Source organism: Mizuhopecten yessoensis, unplaced genomic scaffold, assembly GCF_002113885.1.
Source record: "Mizuhopecten yessoensis strain PY_sf001 unplaced genomic scaffold, ASM211388v2 scaffold8537, whole genome shotgun sequence".
Taxonomy (NCBI): Eukaryota; Metazoa; Mollusca; class Bivalvia; order Pectinida; family Pectinidae; genus Mizuhopecten; species Mizuhopecten yessoensis.
The window spans coordinates 1,559,846-1,583,540 of record NW_018407597.1 but is presented as its reverse complement, the minus strand read 5'-3'; the positions used below and the strand labels follow the sequence as shown (position 1 = coordinate 1,583,540).

At 36.7% G+C, this 23,695-nt stretch overlaps 1 protein-coding gene across 3 annotated transcripts in view; it reads left to right on the top strand.

Annotated features, from left to right (window-relative positions):
• The first annotated feature begins 174 nt into the window (after nucleotides 1-174).
• Nucleotides 175-23,695, top strand: part of LOC110456138 (potassium channel subfamily T member 1-like) — a 43,880-nt gene continuing 20,359 nt past the window's right edge. For all 3 annotated transcript variants that reach the window (XM_021506706.1, XM_021506705.1, XM_021506707.1), the window contains exons 1-20: nucleotides 175-245; nucleotides 455-541; nucleotides 748-842; nucleotides 1,176-1,359; nucleotides 1,795-1,959; nucleotides 7,463-7,599; nucleotides 7,834-7,897; nucleotides 8,963-9,071; nucleotides 9,552-9,660; nucleotides 10,996-11,145; nucleotides 11,867-12,114; nucleotides 13,189-13,465; nucleotides 15,243-15,348; nucleotides 15,744-15,916; nucleotides 16,749-16,820; nucleotides 18,300-18,434; nucleotides 19,867-19,978; nucleotides 20,547-20,648; nucleotides 22,547-22,630; nucleotides 23,171-23,311. In XM_021506706.1, the coding sequence (XP_021362381.1) occupies nucleotides 198-245; nucleotides 455-541; nucleotides 748-842; nucleotides 1,176-1,359; nucleotides 1,795-1,959; nucleotides 7,463-7,599; nucleotides 7,834-7,897; nucleotides 8,963-9,071; nucleotides 9,552-9,660; nucleotides 10,996-11,145; nucleotides 11,867-12,114; nucleotides 13,189-13,465; nucleotides 15,243-15,348; nucleotides 15,744-15,916; nucleotides 16,749-16,820; nucleotides 18,300-18,434; nucleotides 19,867-19,978; nucleotides 20,547-20,648; nucleotides 22,547-22,630; nucleotides 23,171-23,311 (2,598 nt within the window). In that variant the 5' untranslated portion in view covers nucleotides 175-197. The remainder of the gene's footprint in view (nucleotides 246-454; nucleotides 542-747; nucleotides 843-1,175; nucleotides 1,360-1,794; nucleotides 1,960-7,462; nucleotides 7,600-7,833; nucleotides 7,898-8,962; nucleotides 9,072-9,551; nucleotides 9,661-10,995; nucleotides 11,146-11,866; nucleotides 12,115-13,188; nucleotides 13,466-15,242; nucleotides 15,349-15,743; nucleotides 15,917-16,748; nucleotides 16,821-18,299; nucleotides 18,435-19,866; nucleotides 19,979-20,546; nucleotides 20,649-22,546; nucleotides 22,631-23,170; nucleotides 23,312-23,695) is intronic.

Here is a 23,695-nt window from a genome sequence, read left to right as displayed (position 1 = left end):
GTGCACTGTTGTATAAGGTCATTGTGACCTCGACCTCGTGGTCAAAGGTCAAATAAGTGCAAAGTTTTCAGGAGTATCTTGTCTGGGCCGCTTTTTTTAAAACATTAAAGGGGAAACATCTGTTCACAAAAACAAATCTCTAGTTTCTCTGATGTTTTCCTTTGTTTTAGGGAAACATTTTGCAGCAGGTGTTATCCATGGAGTTCCTGTTAGAGCTGGTTAACACTGTACCGTTTGTTGTCACAGTAAGTACATCAAATCTCTGTAAAAAGGCAAATAATTTTTCTTAATGTTTTATTTAGTCCTAGATATTGCAATTTTAAGAAATTTTACGCAATCATTCACCAACTCCTGTTTGAAAATTGTAGCATTTTCCTATGATGATACTTTTTTTACCAGTTTGTATAAAATGTCAATTGATATACATCCCTTCATATGCATTTTTCTTTTTCAGATTTTTTGGGAGGAACCTCTTCGAAATTTATTTATCCCTATTTTCCTTAACTGCTGGTTAGCCAAACTTGCTTTACAAAATATGTTTGTAAGTATATATCATTTTCATTTTCAAAATAGTGTCTTCTTTCTTTGAGTTTGAATACCATTGTAAATTGAATCTGTCAGACACTGACAACAGGTCATATTGAATTAAGTAGCAGCCTAATAATCCATCTCTCCTTGAATTAAATTTGTGATGACATTCTTTGCAAGTATGGAAAAGTTAAACTTTGAACACTGATTGTATTACAGAATGACCTTCACAGAGTGATGATGAAATCCCAGTCAGCCCTTGCTCAACAACTTATGATTTTATGTGCCACTGTATTGTGCCTTGTGTTTACCAGGTAAAACTTATCTTGTTTCAATCACTTCATCAGCTTTGGTCATATTTATCAATTTTGTGATAATTATAACACCATCATGATATCTCCCCGATCAGGTGTTTATCTTGTAAGCTGATCTATGATTGATTGTGTTTATCTTGTAAACTGAGCTATGATTGGTTGTGTTTATCTTGTAAACTGGGCTATGATTGGTTGTGCTTATCTTGTAAACTGGGCTATGATTGGTTGTGCTTATCTTATGAACTGACCTATGATCAGTTATAATATCTTGTAAGCTGAACTGTCTGATTGGTTGTGTACATACTCTAAATGGAGTGTTCTGATTGGTTACAGTGTATGCGGTATACAACATCTACAGAGGGGAGGTAATCAACAGTTCGGATTGTTCGAATCTTGCTGGTTCTCCGTGGTCACCTTTTCTACTGTGGGCTATGGAGATATATGCCCCGACATCTGGATATCTCAGTTCTTTATGATATGCATGATTGGGGCTGCACTCATTGTCTTGCCAACACAGGTAACTATGACACATTGATGATGACAGAAACATACCTTGGTGTTCTGATGTGAATGTTGATAGAGCAACAGTGTTAACAATATACAATGTTTTTAATACTGTATGTAGGTTTTAACTTGAAAACTTTCATTTCAAAAATCTGTAAACATAAAAGTTTTATTATAAGTCTTGATAATTTCCTGTAACCCCATTGGCTGGATCCTATACTCTTGACCAGTTCTCAAAAACTTATGTAGACCTTAAATATAGACCTTATGCCATAAGATTCCTCTGCAACTTTGTCTTTAATTTGCAGTCATTTGGAAAATAAATATTTCAAATGTTTATTTTTCAACATAAAAAAGGATTGTGCTGTTTAGTTATGTACACATAGCATTTATATTTTCCTAGTATTGCAATCTCATTGCTAATTTTACCCATTTTGTCCCTACACAGTTTGAACAATTGGCGTTTTTCTGGATGGAGCGACAGAAACAAGGTGGGGCATATAGCAGCCACCGTGCTCAGACAGAGAAACATGTAGTCGTGTGTACCACAACGCTCCAGGCCGACACCATTATGGACTTCCTAAATGAATTTTATGCCCATCCTAAATTACAGGTAAGTTTGCGCAAAATTACAGGAAAACTGAACCCAAAATTTTAGGTAGACTCACTTTTAAATCACAGATAAGCTTCTCCTTAGCTACAGGTTATCTGGACTTAATTACAGAGTAGCTCACCCTTAATTACAAGTAAGCCTACTTTTAATTATAAGTGAGCTCATTGCGAAAAAATGAAAGTTTCTGGGGGAAAAAATCTGACGTCCTGTAAAACTGTAAGGAAATATTATGAAAATAAACAAAAAATTAATCAATAACAGTACGTGTCTTTGGAGCGAAAATACAATTGCCCCAGATCGAAAGTTGAACCTTGGACCTCCAGAGTTTTCTATGGTTTTGCCTGCAGTGTAACAGATCTGTAAGCAAGACATCACATTCTTATGAGAAGAGAAACGGTCTGATACATTGTAACATACACCTGACTGAGAATGTTGGTATTTTCTACACAAAATCCATTTATGTCCAGTCAAGTGTGCTTACTGACCTCCACTGTGTACCTCTGGACAGTAATCTAAGCCTGGATTCTGGTTTTTTTCCAAAAGACGCTTCCTTCTGGCATGTCTGGATGATCTTGATGTCAGCCATTATGTATACCTGGCTACCCTCTTATCAATTTTGCATCACAAGTCTTTAATCATGGTAGCTTTGTAGTTTTCAATGTCCAACTGAGGTACATCAGAAGGTATGACAGCTATCATAATCTTAATGAAGTCAGTTGGTGGTACCAGCTTCCATCAAGCCTGGTTAAGTACAGTCACACGCTATCTGCAGGTCTAGGTCCTTGTTTACTTGATTTCTGTTCTTCAGACCTACAAATCTTGGGCCATACTTGCCTGTTTCCTGTCTCGAGTACCTTACTTGTCCTTCAATAAGCCCAATTAAGGGATCAGTACATAAACTCTTATTCAAAGTAGAAGGTGTCAGCTTATTGCAGGATAATGTAATAGCATATTTTGTTAGTATTTCTGCTAGACTGTTTGACGTGTGTGGGCTTATTAACAGGCATGGGGTTATTGATGGATACATGCAGTATATTGATTAGACAGAGTTAAAATGATTTACTACAGTTTCGTGGTGTAACCAGCACTTATTAGTGGATTGGATCGCTCCAGTATACTCCTTTTTTACGTCACCATGACTCTAATAGTACTGTAGTTGGCTACATTCACTGAGCAGTAACGTTAAAATGATGTGATAAGCTTTAATTACTAAGCAATCTAAACATGACTTGACAAATAAGTCTATAAACTTTTAAGGTATTGCAATTTTCAAGGGAGAAAAAGTACATTGATTTCATACCTCATTCCACTGATAATTAAGAAAGGTACATGTTTTATGTCTGGAGAAAATACTGACAATTTCACGTTTAGATTGATTGCCTTGCAAGTTTACCACATTTTAACATAATTGCTCAGTGAATAGAGCCAACCACAGATCTTCTAACAATATAACACAATTCATATATTTAGCGAAGGGCCAAGTGAGCTTATGCCGTGGTGCATCGTCCGCCGTCCGTCTGTCCGGCGTCTGGCCCGCGTCCGGTGTCCAGCGTCAATATTTTACTTTAAACAACTTCTTTTCAATAACCAAAAGGCCCAGGGTACTGATATTGGGCCTGTAGCATGCTGGGATGAAGGGCTACCAGGTTTGTTCAAATGAATGACCTTGACCCATTTTCAAGGTCACAGGGGTCAAATGTCTTAAAATCTTCAAACAACTTCTTCTCAATAACCAAAAGGCACATGGTAATGATATTGGGCCTGTAGCATGCTAGGATGAAGGGCTTCCAAATTTGTTCTAATGAATGACCTTGACCCACTTTCATGGTCACGAGGGTCAAATGTCATAAAATCTTCAAACAACTTCTTCTCAATAACCAAAAGGCACATGGTAATGATATTGGGCCTGTAGCATGCTAGGATGAAGGGCTTCCAAATTTGTTCTAATGAATGACCTTGACCCACTTTCAAGGTCACGAGGGTCAAATGTCATAAAATCTTCAAACAACTTCTTCTCAATAACCGAAAGGCTTAGGGTACTGATATTTGGCCTGTAGAATGCTGGGATGAAGGGCTACCAAATTTGTTAAAATGAATGACCTAGCTTGATCCACTTTCAAGGTCACAGGGACAAATGTCTTAAAATCTTCAAACAACTTCTTCTCAATATCCGTATGACCTAGGGCACTGATATATGGCCTGTAGCATGCTGGGATGAAAGGCTACCAAGTTTGTTCAAATGAATGACCTTGACCAACTTTTAAGGTCACATGGGTCAAATGTCTTAAAATCTTCAAACAACTTCTTCTCAATAATTAATAAAATATAAAAGGCCAAGGGTACTGCTATTGGGCCTGTAGCATGCTGGGATGAAGGGCTACCAAGTTTGTTCAAATGAATCACCTTGACGAACTTTAAAGATCACATGGGTCAAATGTCTTAAATCTTCAAACAACTTCTTCTCAATAACCAAAAGGCCCAGGGTACTGATATTGGGCCTGTAGCATGCTGGGATGAAGGGCTACAAAGTTGGTTCAAATGAATTACCTTGACCCACTTTCAACCTAATATCCTTGTTCGACATTCATGGTCACAGGCGTCATATGTTTAAATCTTGTAATTGGTTCTTATGAATCAAACACTGATATTGTGCCTGTAGCTGTATTTTAGTCCACTTTTAAGATTACAAGTGTGAGATTAATACCAGGTGAGTCATGCAGGCCCATTGGGCCTCTTGTAACATTACCACATATGTCTACCTGACATCACAGATAACACCAGTTCAATTAATTATTGTTTGGAGGAATATTTACATCCATACATGCATGTAGTACATAAACACACACTTTCTGCACTGTCAGAGAAGAACAGTGCTAATCGTTATACCTATTAAGTGAGCAATAATGAGGCCATTCAGTCAGGTTGTAATTACAGAGCCCTCTATCACTCTGTCGTGGGTTCATGCCTATTTGGGGCAGTCGTCAGGTACTGGCCGCAGGTCAGTGGTTTCTCTGCCGACATGCTGGTTTTTTCTCCACCACCAAAACCTGGTACGTGCTGAAATGACCATTGTGGTTTAATAAGTATTATTAAACTTTGTTTATAAACAATTGTGTCTTCAATACTTCAGTTCAGTCATTCATTCTACTTAGTTGCTTACATATGGGCATGTATCCATTGCCCAGTACACTTAGTCAACTACATGAACTATGACCTCTGTCTGGGTCTGTCATTATGCATACTAATTAGTGCGTGCTATATTTAGCTTCACTTGGAGATGCTGAGCTGACCTGTCCACATCTCCCTGTGTTTTTCATTGTTCGAATTGGCCACCACCAACCCCATCCACGCTCCGGTTTTTTCTTTTCTTCTGGTAGTCTTGGTTGCTGCGTTTCTGTGCTAGCGCACTTTAGCCCCAAAGTCATTGGTCTTTGCGGTTTCATTCATTACTGGTCCATTAGCCCCAAAGTCATTGGGGTTTCATTCATTTCATATACATGTCATACACAGTTTACATCGTACAGGACCATTTTCCGCCTGGTTCTTCAGTAGGGCTCAGGACTCGCCTGGCGATGTAACCAAACTATGTATGATAGCAGTCTTTGTGGTACAGGACTTTCGCCTGGTTCTCCAAGAGGACTCAGGACCTCGCCTGGCCACAACCTGCTCATTCAATTTCAATTTCTTCATTTGTTCATTGTCTACCAGCTCTAAACTTTAATACTTACCTCATTTCCCTTAACCAGGACCGCCTTTTCCTGTTCATAGGATTAGGACTTGCACCTGGTAGGGAATCTTGAATTTATCTTCCTTCATGCTGGTAATTTTGTAATATATATATGCAGCAGCCAAGACAGCCCTAAATGCAATTTGTTTGTTTGATTTTGTTCTATGTTTTGTCTAGTTAAGTATGTGTTTGCTATGCTATGTAAATTATATTATGTGTAGAACAGTTTTGTAATGTAAATACTTAGTGATTTATTTTATAATACATCTGTAAATCTTAAAAAATCTGTGTTTGTTATTGTTTATAAATAGCTGTTAATAGGACAAACAGCGCACGCTGTTAACAAACGCTGTATATTGCTAACATGACACCCAAGAGCAACTCTTACTGACTTGCCTTGCATGTCATTGATCAAGTTTTTGTTAAACATGTTTCAATTTGTAGCATAAAAGTGCACATGTTTTAGGCTCTAAAACATTTTATTTAGAAGTTACGGGGAAAAAAAACTTGAAGGCCATTTGGAATGGATCCTCATTAGGCCTAATTGACAGGATGTGGAATTCCTTTGAAAAGAAAACCAATTAAATTGATTTCCAAAGAAATATCACAGAACGCAAACAAAAGACCCTTAGTTTCAATTCAGAGTTTAAACAAAGTTACGAAAGTGAACAATATGACATCACTATGAGTTGGACCTTTAATTTACGCCAATTATTGGATACTCAGGTTTTTAAATGTCAAAACAGGATGCAATTTTCCCGGTGGAGAGTTTGTTATAATAGTGTTGTTTTTCATTGGCAAAGAATCCACACCTCATCAATTGTTGGACTTCAATCTAACAGGAAATCTATAGCACTGAAAGTGTACCTTTTTCACAGATTGATAATTTTGTATTGATATTTACATTGTGACTGTGTATTGCTATATAATCCCCAATAGCAGATAAAATTACAATAGCTTAACGTGTATTGTTCATTAAGGTTTATAGCATAAAAGAATCAATACCACAATTTCAAAGAGTCTTGATGATCATGTCCGTTGGGAATTTCCTGGTAAACATTTAAGAATCCCTGCGCCACTGCCACAAACTGAAATAATATATTGAAATTTGTATCTCCATGACAATAGCTTTGATACCTTGCAGAACTTTAATGAAAGAAAAATAATAAAGATTAAATGATAAAAAACCCAACAACATTGTTACGAGAAAAAATGTAAAGGTGCGAGGATGGGATTCGAACCCTGAACCCCTGATTACAATAGTCACTCTAAACAAGTGAACAACCTGATTATATATGATAAGGTGTAGTTCCTTGGCCCACCCCCACTGACTAGTTATATCCACCCAACCCCACTGACTAGTTATATCCACAACACCATAAAGGGAAGTTTAATTCTTTGAATCATAAACTACTGTGGAATTCTCAATTTTCAACCACATACAGTGGGACGGGGACCCTTAATGCATTCACTCCTGAAGATGCATTTGAACTCTTCCAATTCCAAGGTTAGAATAGTCCAATATAAAACTTCAGGGGTGAATGAGTTCATGCTATACCCATATGATCTACATTACTTTAAATTAAAGTATGTTTCAGAAACTATTTTTAAATATTACATTTTGTAATATATATGTGTGTATATTGTTGAATTATTACTGCTTCAGTTACAATCTTCACTTTGTCAGGGGACAATGGTTTAACCTGTATACATGGTACAATGAGCACAATAATTATTGCACAGTTTAAGTCTAAATTTCTGTCCTTTAATTTTCAGGACTACTATGTAGTGTTACTATCGCCGTGTGAGCTGGACTCCACGATGAAGATGTTACTACAAGTTCCTTTGTGGACCCAAAGGGTCATATACATACAGGGGTCGGCCCTTAAGGACTCGGATCTCACCCGGTGTAGGTAGGTTGCATGACCTTTGAATCTTTAGTTTTATTGGTAAGATATCTTCCCCAAACGTATTAAAAATTGTGCAACTTCCTTATGTTCATCATGTGAGTGTCGGGCAATAAAAAAAATGTTGGAAACATTGGAACTTGAACATCCAGAATTTATGGCGTGAAAAAGACCAAGTGAACTGTGATTTAGATTTAAAAATATCAAAGGGAGATAATTAGGATTTGTCCTCTGTTACAGGATGCAGGATTCCCTGGCATGCTTTATCCTGGCAGCCCGTAACCAGAGTGATAGAACAGCTGCTGTAAGTACATATATACAGACACTGTTACCAAGGAAATGTAGGTATAACAACCGTTACCAAGGAAATGTAGGTATAACAACCGTTACCAAGGAAATGTAGGTATAACAACCGTTACCAAGGAAATGTAGGTATAACAACCGTTACCAAGGAAATGTAGGTATAACAACCGTTACCAAGGAAATGTAGGTATAACAACCGTTACCAAGGAAATGTAGGTATAACAACCGTTACCAAGGAAATGTAGGTATAACAACCGTTACCAAGGAAATGTAGGTATAACAACCGTTACCAAGGAAATGTAGGTATAACAACCGTTACCAAGGAAATGTAGGTATAACAACCGTTACCAAGGAAATGTAGGTATAACAACCGTTACCAAGGAAATGTAGGTATAACAACCTTTACCAAGGAAATGTTGGTATAACAACAGTCACTAAGGAAATGTAGGTATAACAACCGTTACCAAGGAAATGTTGGTATATAACCGTTACCAAGGAAATGTAGGTATATAACAACCGTTACCAAGGAAATGTTGGTATAACAACAGTCACCAAGGAAATGCTGGTATTGCAACAGACACTAAAATAAGTATATCATCTGTTGCCAATGTTTACTATTAATTGGTATAATTATAACCAAGAAGCTGTTTATGACAACCATTACCTTGGCCAAGGTGGATATAGCGATACTGCTAAATTGTTACCCTTCTCATGATCATAGTCAAATTTTGAGGTGTAATTTAAAGGAATATAAACTAAATGACCATATCTCTTTTTTATAGAAGACTTCAGTTCATTGAATCGAAACCATTTCCTGAAGTGTTTGATAGTGCAGAATCCCTTGTACTGGGACACTCAGATCTTTTTAAGGTCAGTTAAAGTCAGATATCTAAACAGGTTCATAGAGAACCAATTTTTCTAAACATTCCCATGTTCAATACAAGATCATACAAAAAAACTTAAATTTTTGGCATAGAGCAATGATGTTGGACTATCCATCTTGTCCTTAATTAAAGCTCCTAACGATTGTTCACTGTACCTTTCACATGTTATCTCTGACACACAGGACCAGCACACCATCCTCAGGTCCTGGGCCATCAAAGATTTTGCACCAGATTGTGCTCAGTATGTACAGATCTTCCGACCAGAAAACAAATTCCATGTCAAATTCGCAGGTAGGTAGTTTATCTTGTTGATCAGTTGTAATTAATTGTGCCAATACAAATATCTACAGTACATCTTTGTAGTTTTTGAATATTGCAGAATGTGTTTTAATATTAAGATCACAATAGCAGTAATTAATTACCATAACAACCTACAAACTTTAGCTAATGAGGTGATTTGAATGGTTACTATAGATAAAAAAGAAAAATTAATTTGGGTTACTCGGTTGCTCAATTTTATGGTTATGAATTAATATATGGAAGTTTGTTGTAAGATCATGGTCATGAATTCTCTTTGTAAGACACCATGGCGACTTGTATGTTTTTTGTCACATCATGGTCATGAAAAGACTTTATTAGACACTTCGTTGAATTGTATGTTTGTCATATCATGGTCATAAAAATGCTTTGTAATAAGACACCAGTCCATGGTGACTTGAATGTTTATTTCTCACATCATGGTCATGCATGTGCTTTGATTTCCGTCCTCAGAGCATGTAGTGTGTGAAGATGAGTTTAAGTATGCCTTACTTGCCAACAACTGTTTGTGTCCAGCCACTTCTACCTTGGTCACCCTCCTGTTACATACCTCCAGAGGCCAGTAAGTATTGACCCTTAATGGTTAGTCTTTGTCTCCCAGTGGTCAGTATTTGGTCACCTTCCTGTTACATATAACTCCAGAGGCCAGTAAGTATTGACCCTCAATGGTCAGTCTTTGTCTCCCAATGGTCAGTATTTGGTCACCTTCCTGTTAAATTCCTCCAGAGGCCAGTAAGTATTGACCCTCAATGGTCAGTCTTTGTCTCCCAATGGTCAGTATTTGGTCACCTTCCTGTTACATATAACTCCAGAGGCCAGTAAGTATTGACCCTCAATGGCCAGTCTTTGTCTCCCAATGGTCAGTATTTGGTCACCTTCCTGTTAAATTTCTCCAGAGGCCAGTAAGTATTGACCCTCAATGGCCAGTCTTTGTCTCCCAATGGTCAGTATTTGGTCCCCTTCCTGTTAAATTCCTCCAGAGGCCAGTAAGGATTGACCCTCAATGGTCAGTCTTTGTCTCCCAATGGTCAGTATTTGGTCACCTTCCTGTTACATATAACTGCAGAGGCCAGTAAGTATTGACCCTCAATGGTCAGTCTTTGTCTCCCAATGGTCAGTATTTGGTCACCCTCCTGTAATACATACCTCCAGAGGTCAGTTAGTATTGTCCCTCAAATGGTCAGTCTTTGGCAACTGTCCTGTTTCATACTTTCAAATGCCAGCAAGTATGTCCCTCAATGGTCATTCTTTAGTCCCAAACCATAACCTGCACTGTACCCTAACCCTCGTTTTGGCCTGTGTGGGTTTCCTCCTTTCCTTCATCCAGCCCACAACAGAGTCATGTAATAAGTAACTCCTGCACCCAGCCTGGGTTTAACCTGCAAGAACTGAAATATAGTATTTTGTGAAAATATTACCAGATAAGTTACTTCAGTAGCTTTCCTGTGGGTAATACGTTTAAACTACTGGTCAAACTAAATACCCAGGTATACCTCTAGATCTGGAGATGGCACCATGCCAAAAATAAGTAACTCATATTGTGTCTGGCATTCAATTTGTTGTATTTTGAATTGATTCAATTGAAGTTGTTAAATTATTTCTGCATATTTCTGCATTTTTATTTTGTAATTTATTTGCATAGATCTGGAACTGATGTTCAAACAAGGAAAAAATAAAATCCATAAACCGAATTCTTTACCCATGCATTTACATCAAAGAAAAAACAAAGCTTGAATTGCTTCACCTGATAGCAGAAGTCAGTTTCAGATAGCAAAAGTCAGTTTCAGATGTAATCAGGTTATATAAGCAGGAAGTTACAGTAGTATAGTGTATATCTAGAACCATATCTAGTACAACATTAAATATCTATCCTTATAAATGTACTTGTTGATTACAGTGAAGGACAGACGTCCTCGGAGGATTGGCAGCGACTTTACGGTGGATGTTCAGGCAACGAGATTTACCACATCAAACTCCGCGACAGTAAATTCTTCGGGGAGTACGAGGGCAAAAGTTTTACCTATGCCTCCTTCCATGCTCATCGCAGGTGAGTAACCGAATTGGCTTTGCATGTCGTCGGTGAACAAGAATGTAACAGAAGATATTATGACATCAATTTGAATATAAAGCAAATTTTGAAAATGAAAAATGAAATATAACATTTCCTTCAAACAAAATTAAGGTCATGTGAGGTTATTATCGATTTTCAGCACTGCTTTTTGTACAATTTTTGTAAAAAAAAAAAAAAAATATGTTTTATATTTTAGTGATTAACAACATGGAAATATAAAGGATGTTAAATTTGAACAAAATTAATGCTGCTTTTAATTCCAGAATCAGATTATTAGCTTGACTATCTTGTCATTTGATTTGCCCACCTAACAAAAAGGATGCCATCTTTCCCAACACTTTTGATGAAAATATTTTTTGTTGTTCTTTGAGTCATGCCAGGAAAATTCAAACAAATCTGATAAAATCGTATCTTTAAATAAAAATTCCTTGATATGTATGACTAGCGCAAATATGCATATGTAATGTCTATTATAATATCATACAAGGAAAAGATCTTTTAGTCATTGAAAAAAAGATGTTCAAAATCATTCTTATTTTGGGGGGTTTCTGGATTAGAAAATTGAATAAAAAAACAGGGTGTTATTTGTAAAACTTTGAGGAAAATCCATTAAGTTATCATACGTCAAAATCCTTTTTCGTTAAAAACGAAGTGGAATAGGAATTAGATTTGTATTTCTATGATTTCATCCCTACAGGTTTGGTGTAAGTTTGGTTGGCATACAACAGTCTGACGTGAAGGACTCAAACATACAGTTAAACCCTGGTCCCAGGCATATCATGAAAAAGTCGGACATCTGTTTCTACCTTAACATCACAAAGGAGGAGAATACACGCACCTTCAACCTGGCCCAGTCCCAGGAGGAGGGAGGCAAGATGGACCAACAGAACCTACCCACTGGTGCGAAAGAGGCGTCCAAAGTGGCTAGCATGATAGCTAGTGTGGGTAGGTATAATCTGGGCCCGTACTCATGAAACTGGTCTTATGCTCAAGCATTGATTTTGTGCGCAAATCAACTTGCACAAATCATGTGACACGATAAAAAAATCAAGTGCAGGCATTGAAAATGGTATTCCACTTCAAATATCCCCAAAATTTCACCAGAATCATTTACGAATTTCTATGCATTCATCGCCATAACAAAAAAAATTGGCTTGAGCACAGATTCTGAGATTTAGCATGAGAATGGTTTCATGAATATGCTGCTCCTGTACTTTAATTCTGATCCATGAAAGTGTATCGATATTTAGAATTGTTAATACATTAATATCTCAAATTTTGTTAATTAGAAATAATAATGTTGGTATTTATAAACCCTTGCATAACAGTTACTGCACAGGTTGGGGGGGGGGGTTCGTGGAGGTTTTTTTTGTTTTTTTTAATTGAGCAAACACAACTTTTCTGCCCAACGATAGAACCCACAAAACTAATAGCAAATTAAACAGGTTTTACTGACGCACTTCTTGCCACGGCTACTAGGCGAGGAGTTGGTGAAAGAGGAACATAGAAGACTCACATGTGATGGCACCTATAGATTTGGTACATGTAATAGATACAGTATGACAAATAGTATACTGTGCCATACAGCTGTTTTGTCCCTTTTGGACTCATGAGTGTTGAAATACGTCCTTCCTAATTTATCTTTTAACCCTTTCAACCCTATGTAACTTAAGTAGACTCTACCATGCATTGATCTGGTTGAGTCCATTATGGTCTACAGTGGTGAAAGCGTTAAAGATATATGGAAAAAAGGGGGACTGAAACAATTTTCTATGTAAAAAAACCAACATCGAAGTACATAGTCTTCATTTCTCTCAGTACTCAGATAATCCTGGTATTTGTACTACTTCTTTAAGTTAATCAATTTAGATTGACATGAAAGCTAATAACATAAATGACAGTGTTTACAGTGAACACTCCTTGATAGCGTTGACCATCAATAAAAGATGTAGAAGCACATCTATGAATGTGATATTGAGATAGGATCACAAAAATGTATAGAGAAGTACTATCACACAGGTACAGTAGCATTGGAGCTTCAGCACACACGGGTGAACATTCCAAATCCGTCTGAGATCACCCGTCCTCCTGCTCCAACTCGCAAGGATAGCAAGAAGTTCCAACTTGACCTGCCAAAGGGCCTCAACATCTCCAGCCTACAGAAACGTCCCAGTATAGCGCCGGTGCCCGCAGTACTCGAGGCCAATGACATTCGTATACAACTCAGCTCCGACGTTGAGTCTGAGGAGGACGATGATGACACTGTGTTTGACTCCGAAACTGACCATGATCCTGAGTAAGTCTAGATCTCATATACTTCTAATAGGTCATAGATTGATCATCTGAGGATGACCTATCCAACAGGAAAAGTAATCTTCACTATTTCCATAGATTATTCAAACCTCAATATTTAAATACATTGTGTATATGAGATAAAAAAAATAGCTGACAGTAGTTTTTTAGGTCACCTGAGCTTTAGCTCAAGTGACCTATTGCTATCCGTCGTCGTCCGTCGTCAGTTAACATTTTACATTTTCAACTTGAGCTGAAATACTGGCAAAGAGGTTTCATTAATATTTCATGGGAAGGTTACTGACATCTCCCTGACCAAGTGTTGTTATTTTTCGAGTCGATCAGAAATCCAATATGGCCGCCACCACCGCCATTTTGAAAAAATATTTCAAACTTTAAGTCAAGTTCTTCTGGGCCGATTGAACTGACAACTGGTAGGAATGATCGACTCATGGTCCTTAATAAGTGTTGTTATTTTTCGGGTCCATCAGAAATCCAATATGGCCGACACGGCCGCCATTTTGAATAACTATTTCAAACTTAAAGTCAAGTTCTACTGGGCCAATTGAACTGAAACTTTGAAGGAATGATCGACTCATGGTCCTTAATAAGTGTTGTTATTTTTCGGGTCCATCAGAAATCCAATATGGCCGACACGGCCGCCATTTTGAATAACTATTTCAAACTTAAAGTCAAGTTCTACTGGGCCAATTGAACTGAAACTTTGAAGGAATGATCGACTCATGGTCCTTAATAAGTGTTGTTATTTTTCGGGTCCATCAGAAATCCAATATGGCCGACACGGCCGCCATTTTGAATAACTATTTCAAACTTAAAGTCAAGTTCTACTGGGCCAATTGAACTGAAACTTTGAAGGAATGATCGACTCATGGTCCTTAATAAGTGTTGTTATTTTTCGGGTCCATCAGAAATCCAATATGGCCGACACGGCCGCCATTTTGAAAAACTACTTTAAACTTAAAGTCAAGTTCTACTGGGCCGATTGAACTGAAACTTTAGAGGAATGATCGACTCATGGTCCTGACAAAGTGTTGTTATTTTTCGGGTCCATCAGAAATCCTATATGGCCGACACGACCGCCATTTTGAAAAACTATTTCAAACTTAAAGTCAAGTTCCACTGGGCAGATTGAACTGAAACTTTGTAGGAATGATCAACTCATGGTCCTGATAAAGTGTTGTTATTTTTCGGGTCCATCAGAAATCCAATATGGCCGACACGGCCGCCATTTTGAAAAACTATTTCAAACTTAAAAACAAGTTCTAATAGGCCGATTTAACTGAAACTTGGTCTAGGAATGATCAGCTCATGGTCCTGACAAACTTAAGTTAACATTATACTTAACTATTTTGTACTCAAATTGGTACATATTTCAACAACAAAAAGTAAATACTGTAGGACTCAGGTGACCGTTTAGGCCCATGGGCCTCTTGTTTAAGTAATGACTACTATGAAAGAAAAAGTTTTTGAAGTTCGAAAATATCCACACACAAGTAATAACATAAAGATTATATAGATTTGTAGAATTGATACATTTCAGAATCGTAGCCAAAGTGAAATTGTCCCTACTATGATCAGTTAAATAGGTCACAACATGAACTGAACATTTCCACATGAAATAATTTCCACTATTACGTAATCTTTAAGTTATCCTACAGTAAACAGGTGTCTACTGTGAAAGTGTGTATCTGATGTAAGTCTGCAGTCACTGAAATAGTTTAAAGGAACATGTAGTATCAAACATTTGATTTCACTGACAGGTACATCCGAGGATTTCCACCAATCACACCCTACGTCGGCACCAGTCCCACATTGTGTCACTTGATGAAGGAAAAACGACCACTCTGTTGTCTCCAGCTTGCCTATGTAAGTGAACATGCACCCTGTGTTATATTTTTGAGTGGCGAATAGCACCTGCTGTTGATATTTAAAACTAGATGATTCTATATGGCTTGTAAATATAGATATATATATTTAGTACAATAACCTGTGTAATTATATATGGCTTGTAAATATTGATATATATATTTAGTACAATAACCTGTGTAATTATGGCTTGTAAATATAGATATATATATTTAGTACAATAACCTGTGTAATTATGGCTTGTAAATATAGATATATATATTTAGTACAATAACCTGTGAAAACAAGCAAAGCTACACAACCAAAATGTTTGATGTACAAGTACAAGTTTTCAGACTTTTCTCCAAGGGCTGGTCTAGTAATGTTGTGGCGTGGTTTGCTAACCTCTGTTTTAGGCCTGTAATCACTGTTGTTACACGACAACCAAGGAGTATAACTGGCCTAACAGAGCCATCATCCTGGCCGCAGACTTCGCCAGTAACGGCATCTACAACTTCGTGGTTCCACTACGATCTCACGCCAGGCCTAAAAATACCCTCAACCCTATTGTGCTATTGCTGGGTAATACGTAAGTAAACTTTTATTTATACTATACTCTCAGAACCAATCATTAAATACTTCAGTAAGAATTTAGATCACTCTATTTTAGGTCATTAAGATGCCAAAAAAAATGTATGCTATTTGTAACATAAATTTGTCTTCCAGTCACTTTTTTGTACCCTGACCAGAGTGTGAAAAATTCACCTGGGCAAAAATTGCTAATTTTCAAAACAAAGTGGAAATAAAAGCATTGCATGGAAAATCAATGAACTTGAAAATTTGAATTTTATTAAAAACAGATAGTAAAATGACATCATACAATTTTTATGACTACATAAGAAATCCACCTGTCTCAACCCAAACGTGAGACAAGGATATCTCGCACCAGATAAAGTGTAGATACACCTAAATGTCTCCCCCATTGGACAGAGATATCCACACTTCATGTCAGGGAAAGATATCTCAGCTGTCTTACCAAAGAGTACAGGCGAGGGGATGTCGCATCAACAATAGCAGATCAGGGAAGATAACTCTGATCTGCTGGAAATTATGAAATAAACGTTTGCATTTCATGAAATTACCACTTGTTTTTGATGTGGGAGAAAATTAATCATTTCCCGTTTCATGAGTAACTGTCAGACAGAAAAAAAATCTCAACCTTTGAGGTAAGATACTCAAATGTCTGGCCCTGGCTGGACATTTCAGAATCCTTATAGTACCTCTTGGGTTGAGATTTTTATGTCTTACCCCCCAAGGTGGGGAAACATTGTTATGTCCAGTGTGAGAGAAAAATAAATTGAAAATGACCATGTAATGTGTTGGTTTAGGTTGATGACCGTACTACTTATGTTCTGTTGTAGACCAGACACCGCCTTCCTCGACACCATTTGTCACTTCCCCCTCGTCTTCTGGATGATTGGATCCATTGATTCGTAAGTCACTCTCATTTTGTTATTAAAGACATAAGTATACGTACAAGCCAACCTGGAGAACAACAATAGCATTGTCAGCTGTATATATTTTTAAGCCGCTCTTGGCGAGAGCCGAGCAGCTTATTAATTCTGTCCAGAGAACGAAATGACGGACCCACTTCCATTCGGGGTGCGTGCGCATAATTCAGTCTTGCATGCTTCCGCTATATAGTTTCGTTATCGTAAATAGAAAGTAGAATCTCTGACACTCACCTGTGGGTTACATAAAGTCTTCTGATACTCTTTTCTAAATAATAATCCATACTTTAAATAATTGCTTAAAACAAAATGTTTATCTCCGGTGCATTCTACGAGTGTTGTGATGGTGAAATTTGTGCACTGGGTTTTAGCGTTTTAGCAACTCGGATTGAGGTCTGAGAAACACATATGATATATGACATATCGTGCTTAGCCTTAGGTTGATAACGGTAATGGCTCTTGAGACGAGACGATATGGAAATATCTCCCTGACTACTTGCTTAGAAATCTCCCTATGATTTTGAAAGAGGACTTGCCATTTTTCAGCCTGACATATTTGTCTTTTGAAATCAGTAAAATAGAACGGGCATCTTAAATGTATTGCTGAAATTCAATAATTCAATGCATAGAATAGCTTTAAACATGGCATTTTGTGTTGTTATATTGTCATCGTAAAAACTTTTAAGATATTTCTAAATTTTGATAAGCTGTTTTAAAAACATGAAAGTCTGGAAAGTACATGTATGCATAAATGTTCAACATGCATGTAACACATGATGAAAGTTAACACCTGTGCAATAATGCTTGAAAGTAACATGTGCATGTACATTTGTACTACTGACGAAATACGCTTTCAATTTGAAAGGTGAATTGCTGCATTGTAAAGCTTAGTTTTAGATGTCTTTGGTTGTAGTCAGATGTTTAAATGAAAAAAGCTCTACAGTTATTCTGCACCCTCGAAATTTCAGGGGCTGCACTCTCATTCACCCGTGAAATTGTATAATGGACTATTCCAACCTTTGAATCAGAAGAGTTCAAATGTGTCTTCAAGGGTGAATAAGTTATTATGCTCTCTGCACCCCTGGAATATGTCATAACAAAATGGAAGGCTCAGTAAGTGCCACCCTGTTGATGATACAAGTGCACTTATTTAATCCTTTGATGTACATCAAAAGAATCACCCAGCAGCACAACAGTCAAATTGACTTGCTTTGAAGTCGGCCCGAGTGTTGCTCAGCCTAGCAATTGGTCAGGTGGGTTTTTTCCTGAAACCAATCAAATAGCTGAGTTCTTGCCTTCTATTTTGTCATGACATATTCCAGGGGTGCAGAGAACAAATGAGCACTTCCCCTAGAGTATCAAAGATGTCCTTCTGAAACAGTTAGTGAAAATTGTCAGAACATCGTAGGCTGTATAAAGTTTAATTCATGTAATAATTTTCCTTTTTGTTTTGTTTTCTAGAATTGACAATCTACTACAAGCTGGAATTAACATGGCAGACAACGTTGTGATTGTAAACAAAGAAACATCTAACTCAGCTGAAGAAGACACCCTGTCGGACTGTAACACGATAGTGGGGGTCCAGACCATATTTAGGTGAGTACTGTAACACGATAGTGGGGGTCCAGACCATATTTAGGTGAGTACTGTAACACGATAGTGGGGGTCCAGACCATATTTAGATGAGTACTGTAACATGATAGTGGGGGTCCAGACCATATTTAGGTGAGTACTGTAACATGATAGTGTTGGTCCAGACCATATTTAGGTGAGTACTGTAACACGATAGTGGGGGTCCAGACCATATTTAGGGGAGTACTGTAACAAGATAGTGGGGGTCCAGACCATATTTAGGTTAGTACTGTAACACGATAGTGGGGGTCCAGGCCATATTTAGGTGAGTGCTGTAACACGATAGAGGGGGCCCAGTCCATATTTAGGTGAGTACTGTAACACGATAGTGGGGTTCCAGACCATATTTAGGTGAGTTCTGTAACACGATAGTGGGGGTCCAGACCATATTTAGGTAAGGGTAATATACAATTATGGACTTTTGTGCTGGTGAATATATACCAGCACAAAAGTCCATAACTGTTTTATATATGCTTCAACAATAAAATAAAAAAAAACAAAACTAAAGGTTCTGATTTTTGTACGCGAGCATCCGTGTAGAATTTCCATACAGGCTATATTGAGAAATCAATATTCACCGGATAACCAGTCTACATGAGTTATTGAGGACTGATCATGTGTATAGGATCCGACCAATGTGATTGCGAGAAATGTTCATGCATATAATGATTGGTGGAGTTCTCCAGGGGGGAGGAAATTCTTTATTTTACGTATGTAAAGAGCCAAGTAGGGTTGAAATATGCATTATAATGACTGTGGTAACGTATTTATAATAGAAATTGGTTTCACAAGAGAAACCTTAATATAATGTGAAACACTTATGGGTAAAATATAATAACTATAAATGTATTTTGCAGGTTTTTAAGGCGATCTTTTGTTTTGAAAACCTTTATAACAATACCAACCAGCATTTTCTTTTAAATGCTCATTTCTTGATTGGTGAATTGTGACAATAAAGAACGAAACATGCTCTATTGGTTTTATTTATCAAAAATAAATAAAAATAACATTAAGCTTGATTTACATATTTCACCTTGATTAGAAGTTTGGTTTGGCTCTATTTCTACCAAAGTTGGATTTGGGGCATATATATGATTTACAAACATTTTCTTGTCATTTCAGAAATTAACCTTTTCTTTAATATGCATTAACTAATTATGAAATGAGTAGTTTGTTCATATTCCAACAATTTCAATCAAAAAACTAAAACATTGAAATAAGCAGATTTAAGTGCGAAAAATGCCACTATGAAACAATTGATTTGATCACAGCAATTATATTGAAGCAAAAGATTTTCTCAGAATAAAGTCTTTGTCCACCTGTGTCATCATAAATGTATTCCTTTTAAGTGACCATTCTATGTAATCTTACTTACGATTTTGTGTGACATTTTCAGATTATTTCCAAGTGCCAATATTATAACGGAGTTATCCCAGTCATCGAACATGAGATTTATGCAATTCAGAGCCAATGATACGTACTCCTATTCTCTGTCAAAATTGGAGAAGGTTTGTATGTTTGTATTTCAATTCAAAGTTTAGGGTAAAATTTATTTTTAAACCCTGATGATAGTAAATTATAAAGAAGCTGAGCCTATGTTTCATAGTAAAACACATGTTTCAGCCTGTATGGGCCTTCATCATGACACAAAACTATATTCAATGCCTGTATGTAAAATAAAAGTTCTGGGACTCTTAGCCTTAACTTTTAACTTTTATTCCATGTCTTTGTACAGTAGAAATTGTGTGGGAACTCTTACTACTACCTTCTATTCCATGCCTGTATACAGTAGGAACATTATAGATCTATGATTTAGCGACTAAATTCTACCCATCTCTGTATACGGTAGTTACTAAATTCTGTCCCATGTCTGTGTACAGTAGAATAGCTGTGGGACCCTCTAGCCGCCTAATTAACTCATTCACCCCTGATATTTCATAATGAACTATTCCACCCTTTTTCAAATGTGTCTTCAGGGGTGAATGAGTTAACTAAGTAGAAATGTGGCTCTTTTACAGCAGTAAAGTTGTGGGACTTGCTACCTTAACTTACTAGAAATGCTACTCTGTTTTACAGAAGGAGAGAGGTCGTGGTTCTCACCTGTCTTACATGTTCAGACTGCCGTTTGCCGCGGGAAATGTGTTCAGTGCTAGTATGTTAGACACCTTACTTTATCAGGTAAGTGTTAACGCTACATTGTAATAAGAAAAGGTTAATATGTCTTTTTTTCTCATTTCCCTGTGTGTAAGCTGTCCAGGGTAAGAAAGGGGTGTAAGAAATTTCTATCCTACACCCCTTTTCACATGACGTGATGTCACAATGGCTCAACAATGACATGACGTCACGAATTTGGAAAACTCTGAGCCGCAAAGCGGAAAAGGCTATGTGATTAAATTAAAATCTTTTACAATATGTTTACTGTACACAGAAGAAAGATGAGAATGATTTTTCCTGATAAACAATGTTTGGAAATATGGGGTATGCTAAATCTGGCTGAAAGATTCCTTTTCGTCTAATTATAAAAAGCTCAGGGGAAATATCAATATTTTTCAAATTGGTAGCCAGCCATTACAAACAAATTTTCATTGTTTCTGAACTTATTCTGGTTGTTGGAATGAGGGAAAAATACTCTTTCATGCCCAAGGGTGTAAGATAGGGAAATATGCCACCCTCAGGATTTTCAAATATGGCAAAACAGGTTTTACCAAATTAAAAAAAAACCTTTTCCTATCCTACACCCATGGGCATGAAGAGTCTTATAATATATAGGAAGTGTCGGTATCACAGTCATACATATTCACTGATGTAAAAATTAATAGAATTTTAATACCCTACCTTGAGAGTGTGGCAGGGAAATCTCCAACGCACTGGGATATATAGTGAAGAGTGAAATTGAGTATGTGCCCAATGATGTACACAGTTATGGCCCTTTTTGCACAGTTTGCCTTTATTTATGAAGTATCTCATCTTCTTTGTCACCTTCAATTGCTAAATTGTGTATGTTTAGTACCTGTTGGGATAGTACAGTCTTGCCTACTGAAATTGATTCTTGTGCCTTATAATTACTATATACAGAGTTATTGCCCTTTGTTAATTTTCCTACTGAAGTCTGTACTGCTTTCAGTGCATTGCCTTGTATAAGTACAAGTGTCACTTTGACATGTAATCACTGATCATGACATACCCCGGTAGTTTACCTGGTCCATTAATTGTGCTATGTTGACATCAGTTTTCTTGTTCTCCTCACAATAAAAAGGTCACCTGGTAATCATAGGCCACCAACTTGAAAATGTTTCAATCAAGACTTTCAGGGCACAAACTTAATACACTTTTTGAAAGGTATAACTGTTCAGTTTTAAGTGAAGTCATCACATTATAGTTCCTTTTGATTTTCATCATTATTTTACAATTTAAACGATGTATGAAACATTACTGTTATTTTTCAGTAACAAAGAATTTATGAACATCCTATTAATAGCGCCAGTGAGACTTATTTAAAAATAAGTGCTAGAATAAAAAGGAAATTGATTCAGACTTGGCTTTAGGATGTCCATATCACTTCAAAAGAAATTGAAGATATGCTTTGGAATAAAAAAAAATCCTTCAATACTTAATAAGGTTTGGTAAATAAATTTGAAAAGAAAACTAAACCTTGCAGAACTTTTAAGGAGAGAAAAAAACAAAATAAGCAAACTAAAATCAGCAGGTTTACTGTGTTCCGAGTGTGAAAATGTAACTGGGCCAGATATCTATTAAAGTTCAGAAGAAATGCTACCAGATGCTGTTTCATTGTTCAGTAATCAGCCCACCCCTTACTTTGGTCACTGGGCTTTTTGCAGAGTAAATATGGTAATAGCACTCGAGCACTTAATAGCACTTATGGCGCTCATACTGTTAGCAAAGCAATATGTCATTGTTCAGCAGTGGTCAGACAATGAAGCCTTTCATCTTTTTGTGACCAAGTTAGGTCTAGCAAATCATTGATATAAGCACCATATATTTATGAAACACTTGTTATTGAATTTGAAATCTGTGGTGAAACATTTGATGTACTGTTTACTGTTGCTTGGTTTCAGGCGTTCGTAAAGGAGTACCTGATAACATTTGTCAGACTTCTACTTGGAATTGATCAGGCTGTTGGCTCTGGGCATTTATCATGTGTGAGTTACCTCCCTTTGTAGAAATTTCTATTTTAATAACAGTATATATACATGCTTATCTTCTCATATGTGTGCATAGGTACTAGTCACTAGGTGAATGTTTTAGCTCAAAAGCTAATTTGCATACTTTCCACTTTATTGAAATTTCCATGGGGAGATTACGCATGCTCAGAATTAAAAGCATAAATAAAATGTGTGTATGTACACCCTAGGTTTTTTCAGATGAAATCATTAGATGTTAGAATATAGGAAAAGCTTAGCAAATCCACTGGTTGAAAATGCTCAATTTTAGGGTCCACAGTGTTAATTCTCAAAAAAGGACAGTGGCTTGTTTATCTTTAGAAAACCTTTGTGTGTCTGTATATTTTCCTTATGCCACATTTGAAAAAATCAAACTTGATAATTTGGATAAGAAATCCAACAAAATGGATTATCTAAGTGGTTCTCTGCAAACATTAGTTTCAGAATCTACTCATACAGCATATTGGGAATGTCAAAAAACACCACATTACTTCAATCTTCTGATTTTACTTTTAACAGATGAAAATAAAGAAAGAGGACCTCTGGATCAGGACGTACGGCAGATTGTACCAGAAATTCTGTTCCACCACATGTGAGATTCCAATAGGAATATATCGTACTCAGGTTCACCATGACCAAACAGGGGAAACAACCTCGCCTGTAAGTCAAACTCTCCATAAGAAAGCAAATTTCATTTAAAAAATATAAATTTCTCAATCTGGTAGAGATGTAGTTCTCTTTTAAAAAACTTTATATTTAGTTTGCATTTTTTTAACTAGAATTTACTTCTTATTGACAAAATTTTAAGAAAATAATATTTCTTGAAACAATATATTATTTTCAATGTCGTTGAAAAGATAATTTATAACTTGAGACTTTTTTTTCTTAATTTCGATAATATCAATAAAAAGCAATTGTCATGTACATGTTTGATATAATACATTATACTTGATGTACCTGTGGATATTGCATCATGTTGTTCTGTGTGATCATAATCATGTGTACTGTAAAAAAAATCATATATATCAACCTTATATACACATT